At 33.0% G+C, this 12,243-nt stretch overlaps 1 protein-coding gene across 3 annotated transcripts in view; it reads left to right on the top strand.

Annotated features, from left to right (window-relative positions):
- LOC143252024 (vacuolar protein sorting-associated protein 54-like) overlaps positions 1 to 12,243 on the top strand; it is a 116,686-nt gene that overhangs the window by 49,671 nt on the left and 54,772 nt on the right. For all 3 annotated transcript variants that reach the window (XM_076503554.1, XM_076503552.1, XM_076503553.1), the window contains 3 exons: positions 1,519 to 1,618; positions 3,173 to 3,315; positions 10,998 to 11,124. In XM_076503554.1, the coding sequence (XP_076359669.1) occupies positions 1,519 to 1,618; positions 3,173 to 3,315; positions 10,998 to 11,124 (370 nt within the window). The remainder of the gene's footprint in view (positions 1 to 1,518; positions 1,619 to 3,172; positions 3,316 to 10,997; positions 11,125 to 12,243) is intronic.

Genomic DNA, 12,243 nt, shown 5'->3' with positions numbered 1-12,243 from the left:
CTTTTATCTTTTCCATTTTGTGATATATCACTATATTTAGTGAATCAGACACAGTGCCCCCCCACACACTTACCCCTTCCCATTCTTTGAAATGAGCCCTTATATATAATTGCTTCTATGTATAACATATGAATTAGCAATCAGAAGCTCAGAATGTTTCCTCAGTGATTTTCTTAGTCATTTTCAAATATAACAGCATCCTCTTTTTCTTTCAAGACAAACCTTTGAACTGGTAGATTGAACCTTTAGTCTGTTCATGATTTCATATATTTTTAGATATAAATACAACTTAGTTATTAAACTTGATAAATTATAATGGAATGCTATGGTATTAATGAAGTAATTTATGATTTTTTGGTTATTCATATGTATATATAAAACCTAAAAAGAATTTTGTTTTATATTGTCCACATGTGAAAATTTAAAAAGCTTAGCAACTGGGTTCAAAGGTTGTAATTTGAGGAGATAATTGATTACTTTACTTCTTTTTTTACTGTTATATGTTTTCAGAAAAAAATATGTTTAAGAATTTGTTTGTAAATACTTATAAGCTATATAAATATACAATTTATAATAATTGAAATGAGACTGTATTTAAGAAATACTAGTCCACTGAAACACAGCTAAGATAGATCACTTTGTTAAAACTAAAGGTCTGTTTTATATTACTGGATATGGTAATGTGAGTGCATGTGCATCTCATCATTATAACTTCTGTATTGTTGTCAGGCATAGCTGAAAGCTCAATATAATGAAAATATTAAGTTTATATAAATATATAACATTGTGAGATTTAAGCCATTTAGTCTAAACATGTATGTTTTTGTTTTATAATCTCTAGTCATTCTAGAATGAAAAATGCATATTTTATAGTGATTTCTTAATTTTATATAGTGGTTACAAGATTGGTAAAATGGACTGAACTCATACAGAGATTTTTAGTGAAAATAACATAAAATATAGTTTGTTTTTTTAAGAATCGTTTGACAAAACTATCTGGACATTAAAAGGATTTTGCATGTGATATTTGACAATTTTCTGATGCATAAAAGTATTTTTAATCTTGAAAATTATTTTGCGCATTGGAGAGGTAACGTAAAAATAAAAATAGACAAGAAAAAACATTGCTTAACAAACCTTAAGATGTGTTTAAAAAATTTAATATTTTGGATATGAAAGCCTAGTAGTATTTAATGATAATCTACCAACTTTTGTGAACATATGCTTACTGATTTAAAAGTAATAGATTGAAAACAACGACAAGCAAAACATTATTACAAAGTCAGTCCCTGGAACTGAGCCTGTACTGAAAGAGGTAATATGGCTGCTTTCACTTGCCATAAAATGGACCTTTTGTGAAAAAAAATAAACCTTTTGCACTACCTTAAGAACCCAACATAATACTGTTAATTCTTTGTATGCCTGTTGCAAAATTCTTTTGTTATATTCTGTAAACATGGTAGATGTGATGTCTTATTTTAAATGTCTTTATAAAATACCTTGTACTTATGTTTAAAGGAACAAGATACAAAAAATTGATGAAGCACTTGTTAAAGGAGCTCTCCAAGTTATTCACCTTCAAAAGCGGTGTTTAAGGCTACATGTACTATTTAACAAGGTATGTGCATGAACTTTTAAAATTTAAATTACTTAATGTAAGTTACTTGAATGATTTATAAAGTTATCATATAATGACATATAAGTATTCTGAGAACACAGTAGTTGTTCAGAGTCAAAGTACAGAACCTATGTTTTTAGTTTCTTTTAATATATATCAGTCAGTCTATCTGCCTGTCTGTCAACTTTGTTTTTCAACTCTGCATAACTGCAGTATGAAAGGAAGATCTAGAGTACCTAATAATCATGTTGTGTATGTAATTTCTGTGTAGAAAACCACTATTGTTCATCTAGACAGGAAAAACTAATGCAAAGTTCAATCCATGCAAAGTTCCTATGAGAAAAAGCTGAAGGTTGCTTTTTCATGTGTATTTCTATATCCAGTATAGAATCTGGATGATAAAATAGAACATCACATCTAAAGACAGAACTACTGAAGTTATTGTCTTTAAACAATATCATAATGTGTAGTGAAAAAATCTATGTGCAATTTACCAAACCTGGAAATGTACTTTTATTATAAGCCATAGTTTTACTAGAAGGTATACTGATAGAAGAGCCTCAGGATGGAGTTATCTCATCTGGTACATTTTGATGTCTGAGGTAAACAATTTGATTTTTTAAAATTGCTCTAAACTCCTGTCTCTGTTTATAGTCTTCCACTAGTGCCTGGTGATTGTGTATTGTTTAACCCTATTGTTATTAAAGTTTAATTTTATCATCCTTTTTGTTTGTTAAATACATTATCTTTTACTTAGATTATTTATTGAAATGCAGTTTAACCCTGTTGGTTTATTTCAAAATTTTCATTATGGTATTCCACAGCAGTCCTACCATTTTTTTCTGTCTTGTTGTAATAAGGCTGGCTTGGCCAGGTGGTTAAAGCACTCAACTCGTAATCTGAGGGTCACAGGTTAGAATCCCGTCACACTAAACATGCTCATCCTTTCAGCCATGGGGCATTATAAGTGATGGTCAGTCCCACTATTCATTGGTAAAAGAGTAGCCCAAGAGTTGGCAGTGGGTGGTGATGACTAGCTGGCTTCCCACTAGTCTTACACTGCTAATTTAAGGACAGTTAGTGCAGACAGCCCTCGAGTAGCTTTGCACGAAATTCAAGACAAACCAAATCTGTAGTAATAAAGTGTTTTATTTTAATTCTTCTTCACATCATGTCTTTTCTTTTGTATGTAATTGTTACTTATTACTACACTTGTTTTTCTGATTATTAGGTCACAAATTTCTATCTTTTGCAGAGATCACATTATGGTATGCTGGTATCAATTAGCATAACTTAATCCACTCAGTGTTACTTAATCTATCCCAATCTAACTTAAAGTATTCCAGTATTTACACATAAACTTATATTGTTAATGTTTATCACAGTGCAGGAAGTCATCAACCAAATTCCGTTTCTGCTTGAACTATGAAAAAGGACTACAATGTATATTTGATGATTATTCCAAATGTTTGTGCAAGTTTGTGGCAGTATTATAAATTATATGTAATAAGTATATTTAGTTATGTGTTTTTGATGTATATTTTTTATTTACAGGCCAAAGTGATGGCCACAGTCCACCAAACTCAACCAACTATACAACTACTTCTCTCAACTTCTGATTTTGTTGGTGCAATTGACCTTATCTATACAACCCAGAAAGTGTTAACAGAAGAACTGGCTGGTATTCACTGTTTTAGGTAATAATAAAAACAGTAGTGATGAAGGAGTATGTATATTAACTCTCTTCATGTGAGCTTGGTCAATTTGACCAACCACGTGACCTCTTTGAACTCATTTGAAGTCTTTATACATTTAATACTTCTAACTTTTAATATAGTGTGTATATCTTCAAACATATTGGCAGTTTTTCAGTTATCATTATAACTCATACAAAAAGTTGTATTTGTTAGTGAAGTATTTTTAATAAACTAAAGCAGAGATTTGTTTGTATATATATCGAGTATTTGTTTAGAGTAGTCCATGTACAAAGTAATTTTCAATTTGAGCAACAGTATCACAACAACAAAAAGTTTGAAATAATTCTAAATTAACCTTTTTCTCTTTCTAGAATAACTTCAAATTGTAACCTCAAACTGCCTTAATTTAGTCTAAGTAGCTTTAAAAGTCTTAACAGTATACATCTATTTCTAATTAAATTTGATTGTTTAATTGCCCATTGAACTGTGTCTAACTATTTGACTGTACACACCATTAAAAGTTGTAAACCACTTAGGGCATGTTCAGCTTATCTTACGCTGTTGAGTGAAATTACCCACAAGCTACTATAAGCTGCTTGAAAACATGCCTCGTGAAACATATTTATTATCTCATTATTTGTGTTACCTAAGATAATATTAACTTAAAAAAAGAACCGTATTTTTACATTTTAATTACTTGTTTAATAATAAATAAAGAATAAACATGAAAAGCAAGAAATAAAGTATTAACCCAATTTTCTCTTTCCTTGCTCTTGATTGTCAAGGACACTTAACCTTACTTTTTTATACTAATGGTAGTAATACACTAATTAATTTATAGTTAATTAAATAATACACCAAAGAACACAAACTAATGACATGCAAAAAGTGGACCATTTCCCATAACTATCAAAATCTTTCTGGCTTTTTAACTGGGTGATAAGAGCATTTACAAATTCACTCGGGCCCAGTGTGGCCGGGTGGTTAAGGTACTTGACATGTAATCTGATGGTCGCGGGTTTGAATCCCAGTCCCACCAAACATGCTTGCCCTTTCAGCTGTTGGGATGTTATAATGTGACAGTCAATCCTACTATTTGTTGGTAAAAGAGTGGCCCAAGAGTTGGCAGTGGGGAGTGATTACTGGCTGCCTTCCCTCTAGTCTTTCACTGCAAAATTAGGGATGGCTAGCCTAGACAGCCCTTGAGTAGCTTTGCACGAAATTCGAAACAAACCAAACAAATTCATGCACAGTAGTCATTAACTTTCTCATGAAAATGAAGGTTGTACTCCAAGTGAAAATGATGATTTTGTTTTCTAGAAAACTATGTTATATAATACATCATTTTATAGATGAAAACCTTCACTTTATATTGGTTATAAGTAACATATAATTAAGCATACAGGAGAACTATTAACAAATTCTGAAAGAGACTATGTGGCAGGAGGACCTGACTTTCTATTTGATAGCTTTATAATCAAGCAAAATTGAAGGCTATAAAAGTTATGGTTCATCTGAGGAATGTCAATTTTATAGTGAGTAATTTACAGTTAGTTTTTTACTTTTTGAAGGGTTGGTGGATAAAAGAGAGAAGACAAAATACTTAGAGAAAATGTCTCGTGTCACCCAAGGGAAAATTCAGGATTGCTTTTAATATTGCCTTGTAAAATAAAAAACTTCAAACTTTTATGCTATTAAAATGGATTATTAGCTATGATTTTATGCTATACTAATTGGTAAAACATAAATAAGAAGTAGTTTCATAATATAGATTTGAGATAATAGCAATGACCTGTTTGATTTTATTCCAAATTTTCAAACCCATGTAAAATATTTTAACAAGTAATTGTTTGTGAAGTAAGATTATTGGCAGCTTAATTTCACATTGACATTGTTTTATCCTCCATAGGCCTAATGTTAGATTCCAAACTTATGAGCAGTTATTACTGATTAGCTTCTATATGAAAGCTAGGCCTGACATTACATTGACTCGGGGATATGGAGTGAACAGTCTCAATAGCCCTACCACCTTCTTTTTTGAGGATATGGGCTTCCTTGGAGGCTATCATTTCCTTGGATCCAGTTCACATGTGTTTGCTTTAATGAATGCTTTCTGATCAATGAAATTTCTCCCACATGCCCTTGAACCATTCCATTACCCTGTTTCCTGTGATCAGGGTCAACCTTTCTTGGTTGCTCCTCAGGGAATTGGTTATGGTGTGGACTTCCAGTCATCCACCATCTCTGCAGTCTCATTTGTTTACAGATATTTTCTTGGTGGGTTGGGAGCTTTCCTTGAATCCCAAAAGATTTCCAGTTGATAGTCTGTCAAGGATATTACTCTCTGTTTTCAAAATCCTGAAACATTTAGCTGTTTGTCAGGCTCTGTATAATTTCGTTCCACTCCTGAGATGAGGGAGGGATTTATGGTTCATTCCAACTATTCCATTGTCTTTGGCTATATCACCAAGCAAATCCATAGCTGTATGTTTTTGGACTCTTCAAGTCTTCTTCAATATAACTATGGCCACTACATGACAGTCTTAGCATGTCTTGTTCCTGGTATTATGAATTTGGTAGCTGATTACTTATCTTGATTTTCCAAAGTTTTCACCAGGCAGTGGTCCCTACTCCTATAGGTATTTTGGTGAATGTGTGCTCAACTGGGAACACCACATATAAATGTGTTTGTGACTTGCTGGAATGCCAAAATTCCTTCTTTTGGACTCTGATTCCACACCTTTCTCTTCTGAAAGTAGATGCATTCATTCAGGATTGGAGGTATCTTTACCCATATGCCTGTCTAGGACTCCAGAATCTTTACCTTATTCAGACTGTTGTGTCCAGCTGGTTGCTCTGTATTGGCCTGTTTAGACATATTTCCTTTTCTCTGACCTTTTACTGAAGTGTTATACCTCTGTACCAGTTTCTCCTGCAACAACCATGATTGTACATAGTTCATTGCAATGTCACCAAACACCACCATCTTGCATAGCTTTTGCTCAGTCCCTTGCCTTAACTCAGGAACTCACCCCTCATGTAGCATCTTTCCTTTCCTGTACAAGAGACAATAGTTTACCTTCATACCTTCATCCATGGAAGGTCAATATGTGTACAGTGTTTATTTGCAACCAAGTTGTCATCTAACTGTGTCTTCAGCTGCTCACTTTCACCGTATTGAAGACACTTATTGTCTTCCTTATGTGACAGTTCTATGTACTTCTGTTTGCTTTTGACTGGAATAAGTTGATGTATTACTTTTTCCCTACCTTTTTAGTTGATACATATCATATTTTAAGATCCCACTTGGTGATATGTGTTACCTAAGGTGTTACCCTTGGTACATAATTATATGGGCTCATTGCTGTTTCTCCCCTAAACGTTTCTTATTTTTTAACACCATGCTATTTCAGTTTGTGATTATACAGCACTTTTCAAACAATTCAGTGCTGTATATCTCTTTTTCTAAATGTATTGGTGCTTGCCAACTCAGTTATGCCCTCTTTTTTTTGTCTCTTTATGAATTACTGGATGAAGAGCATATCTATTCCAAAGGTACTGCTATACCCCAGAGGTACACCTAATTTTCGTATTCTTGCATTTCTCTTATGTCAGTGTGGTCACTTTCTGCTTGATTGGATATTGATGCACCTTCGCCAGACCCTCCATTTTTACAATGTGATATTTCAGCTTTGAGTGGGTGGAAGTAAGACCATTTAGGAAGTTAAACTGAAAATTATTTCCAACAGGTACTTACCCTCAACTTATCACCCACTTCACACTCTTCACCCCACTGATATGCCATGTTTCTAATTTTTTTACCTGCCAATTCTTGAAAATGAGGATTGCTAAAGAATAGTTGAGAGGACTAGCTGAAATGGCATGCAACTGATGGGGTATAAAAGTTATGCTGTTAGCAAACATTTCTATCAGTACTTAGAGGGCAGTCAATACCTACCAGAAATGCATTTTCTGTGTAAGGAAATGTTAACTTAAAATATTTAAAATCAGTTTTATCTCTACGTGTCTATCCTATCTTATTCATCTCATACCTTATTCCATGTTTCCTCCCATCTACTCTGTCTTCTCACATTTTACCTCGCTTCTTGTCTTTGTTGTTCATTGGAAGAGATTTTCCACACTGGCATGTGGCCACACCCAGTATGTTCATCTTCCATCATGTTCAGTAAATTTCACTTGTGATTTCTTCTTCCACCTGTGACCATACTACAGACATTGATATGACTCTAACTGGTAAGTACTGTTTATTTTTGTATTTTTTAGGGGCCTTTCTTTCTTCCCTTTTACCACAGTGGTGAGTGGTGCCTAACTAGGTATTGCTCTTCAGATCTGCATTGCAAGCCATGTAAACTCACATTCTATCATTCATGTCTCTACACACTTGCTGTAGAGATGGAGTGTTCCACAGGGTCACTGGAAGGTTATCTATTTTACAATAATTGCTTTACAGTCTGTTCCAGACTGTACTATCCATGGACTGCATGGGTAAAGTAGAAGAGGATAGGTGCCCCCTGCCAATCGTTGTCATGCCTAGAGTGAATAATTCGGTATGTCTGGTTTTCAAAATAATGTTACCCATTGCTCTGTTTCTGGTGATGATGCTCCTCTGGGCTCTCCAAGAAATTCTCACCCCTCTTCTTCAAGTGGAGTATGGGAGTCTTTACCACTTTTCATTTCCAAGCTGCTGGGGTGGTTGACCATGGAGGCAATCTCCTGAATGGGTTACACAGAAAAGTTGGCTATAACCATTCAGTTGAGAGAAGAGCAGTGTTGTTCTACTGATGTATATGAGATCTGGCTGCCATAGAAGTTGATTTGCCCTTTTTCTGGTGGACATGACTTTCTCCTTTTTCCATGTTCAACAATTTTCACAATCACTGGAGTTGATCTATCACCTAACTGGTTGACATGGTCTCCTGTTACACATTCCATACCAACTGGAGTTAATTCATCACAAATGCTGTTTACCCCTTTTGATTGGGAGCACTTATCCTGCCTTCATTTGGATGTTGGTTTTCAACATTGAAGTGTTAGATTTGAGTGAACCAATCAACATAAATCCTCATGCAAGTTGAATCCATCTTAATGACAGATGGCCTGTCCTGGATTTGCTGTAGTACCAAATAATTAGAGCAGGTCTTAATCCATGATTACTGGGTTAGGGGTAAAGATAGTATGATCCTCATCCAACCCTTATATGGATGTTGGTACCCAATAGAGGAGGTTTTTTATGTAGTTGGCTTGCCAAGTATGGTCCATTATGCCCCAGAAACTATACATCTTGTGATATTGACCTTGTGTTTTACAAATTATACACACAGGTGAAGAATGTTCCTAGTTCAAAAGTGATGCAGCTTCTCTCCTGTGTTCTCCAAATCTCTCTCTCTCATGGTCTGGGGTATCCTTCAGACACATTTTGAGATGCTTCTGTTACTCACTCACATTGGCTCTCCTCTTTCTTAGTGTGGTATTCTAGCAAATTTTGTGATGTAAGTACAGTATTGGAAGTTATAATTTTTCCTGTACTGAAAGTGTATTCTGTTAGGTACTTACCCATTCTCACACTTCTCATAACTTCTCCAGTGCTTACACCTTTTATCAAACTTTGAAGTGAAGATTCAGTAGAGGAATATAGAGGGAGTTGCATATCATGTGAGCATGCTCTGCTCCTGTATAGGAAAATTATAACTTACTTATAGCAAAGCCATGTCAAACTATCTGCTGTGTCCACCTAGGGGTCAACCCCTGATTTTAGTGCTATAAATCTACAGACTTACTGCAGTCCCACTAGGGTACAGACAATTTGGTAAAGTTTTTTTTGTTGTTGTTTGGTGTTAAAATGTAACACTATAAATATATATATATAAATGTAGTTAACATTAATTTATGTCAAAGATAATAAGGAGGGTGTATGAGGTTGTGAACCTTTCAGTAACATGTCCGTTGTTCCAGATTATTATTTCATAAAGTGTGTTTCCAATTGGCCCAGCAACCTAGGAATAACTAAATAAGTAACAGACAGACACTTTTTTGTGCTTTATATATATAGATGTATATAGGAATACGTGGCACTCAAAACATAGTTAATACATCAAATATTAATGTTATATAAGACTTAATTTATTAATTCAAAAGTAAATATTAAAATTAATTGCTGAGTACTCACTTTTGTATTTCAAGTAACACATCTGCATTTTAATTTGTTCAGTTTGCATTTTATCATTTCTATCACACAGACTCAACACTTCTAAACCAAGTTAAACTTTACATATTGACAAGCTAGAATATAATGTAAGAACTTCCTGCTTTCTTTATTTGCAGAAATATTAATCTAATTAATAAACCTACCAGAAAAAGCCCCTTCCATTCAATCATTCTTTTGGTGCCACTTACTTGCACCTACCTGTCTTAAGTACATGTTTATAACTAAAAGAAATAGTAGCTTCTGAAACTTATGAATATGATGGTTGTTTGTCAGCTTTATGATGGCCATTTTTTGTTATTATATGTAAATGATATCTCTAAAGACTCTGTAAACAAATATGCTGTTTGTGTAGAGAAATCTGAAAATAAGTTATACAGCATTGCCAAAAAAAATTTTGATATTCATTTAGGAGGTTCCAAAGGTGGTTTCCCTCTTTGGCTCAGCCATAAGTTCACAAGTTTATGATGTTAAAATTTGGGTTTTGGTACTTGTGTTGAAATTAAAAAAGCTCCCTAAAGGCTCATCAGTAACTCTGAAGGTTTATAATGCTACTAATAGTTTTGATATCACTGTATAACTCTTGCTTAACAACAGACAAAACAGAGGTTTTGCAAGTGAAATGTGAACACTTTAAAATTAAAATAAGTATTTTTATTTCTATAATAAAATTCACCTTTCTTAGTAAATTCTTAGCTAATTCTTTCATAGAAATATTTTATTAGAAAATCTCATTTTTCTGTATTAAACATAATTTTAATATTTACTGAAAGATTGCCAAATTTTGTGAAGATATATACAAAGTAATTTTGAAATTACATCAGTTTTTAATTCCCCAGTATGAACTAGATCCAGTGATCTGAGTCTGTGTACCTGGAGTTAAACTCATGCTTTTATATAATTTTAGAATTATTAAATTGTTTGGTCTTATGGTAGAATAAGTAAATTCTAATTAAGCAACAGGTTTAGGAAATTTTCTTCTAACAGTTTTTACTCTGTTATCACTGTTGGTATAGTCAGCACTGACTAGTTAAACCAACTTTTATTTTAAGAAGAATTCCCTTTGTGCATTTCTTGGACTTTGAAGTAGAGAACACTATTTTTAGTGATTGTACATGACCCAAATTTAAAATTTGCTGAGGATCAAACTTGTTGTTAGACCTTATTTCTTTCTGGCATTTTCAATAAAAACCTATTTAAATTATTTCACACCAAAACATTCCTCACTTGTGAATTTTTCTGGACATGGTGGAAGTTGGAAAGGACATCACGTAGTATAATAATATAAAAGTATAAAAACATATTGCCTTGTTTAACATAAAAGATGCTTGAATATAAGTCTTGCAGCAGTATATTGCAATATTGTGAATTCTTATTTATATCATCTTCTGAACTTTAGTATTATAATGCTATAAAGACGAATCATTGATGAATTTATCTTTTTTATTCATCTTGACAGACATTTAGGTTCTCAACTAGCAGAAATGGAGAAAGTGATTGATAAAATGATGCAGACTGAGTTTACTCATTGTGTCTCCTCAGAGTTGCACAGACCTTTGACTGACCAGATCACAGTCTTGGATATTGTAAGTATGACACCATTTGTGTGTTTGATATTTTTATTACAAAGATTACCAGCCTTTTGTACACAAAAAAATCAGATTTTTTAAAGAAATATTTTTAGTAACAATTTGTTTGTGAAAATAGTGTCTGTTTCATTAGTAGTCTGAGTCTAAAGTGATTTAATGTTATGATTAAAAAAACTATTCTTCATCCAAAAAATCTTGTATATTACTTTTGTAATCTCTAAAACCTCTTAAATACATTTCAAACATTTGTTTCAGTAAGATTTTATATCTTATGTTATTTTCTGTAATCTAACTGTGCAGGATTTGCCATTTAACCCAACCTCACAACCATCATAAAAAAATATAAGTTATGCTTTTTTCATACCAGAATGACTACATGTTATAACACAAAAATACAAATGTTTAGGCTGAGTAGCTTAAGTCTCATAATGCTATATATGAATGTATATATTTTTTATTATATTGACCTTCCAGTCGTGTCTGGCTAATATTACATTGACGTGGTGCACATGCACTCAGGTCACCTATTCAGTAATATAAAACTGACTAGAATGTTATAATATACAGTCACATTTAAATTATTTTATATATATATATACGAATATAGAGTATTACTATTTAGAATTACCATATTTTTTGGTGTATAAGACACATTTTTTTCCCAATAAAAGGGGTCTCAAAACCCCCTTGTGTTCTGTACACCAGAGGTCAAAACTTTTATGCCTTCCTGTAGTGAGAAAGTAGTTTTTTGTTTCCTTAATGTTTAAAAGTACCAAACCTTTTTTCTTCCCCAGTATGGAAACTGTAATAAAGGTATTTAACAAATGTGAGGTGAGCAGTTGCCTTAATGGCATCAAAGATTATATTGTCTGAGGACAAGTGAGAGTGAACTTTCAGAACTTGTTTACAATGACGCAAAAGAAGATTTTGAAAGTTTTCATAATGAATGTTTTGATGTAAATGTATGAAACAACCATATTTTATTTTATTATGAACATCACGTTTGAAGTATTCTAAAGAATAATAAAAGATTATGCTGATGTTGAACAAATAAATAAATGATAAGTGTGAAAAATATTTTTTTCTCTGAAGATGGCCTTGAAAATATGGGTGCAT

The sequence above is a fragment of the Tachypleus tridentatus genome, chromosome 6, assembly GCF_004210375.1.
Source record: "Tachypleus tridentatus isolate NWPU-2018 chromosome 6, ASM421037v1, whole genome shotgun sequence".
Classification (NCBI taxonomy): Eukaryota; Metazoa; Arthropoda; class Merostomata; order Xiphosura; family Limulidae; genus Tachypleus; species Tachypleus tridentatus.
This window is presented reverse-complemented; position numbering and strand designations above follow the sequence as displayed.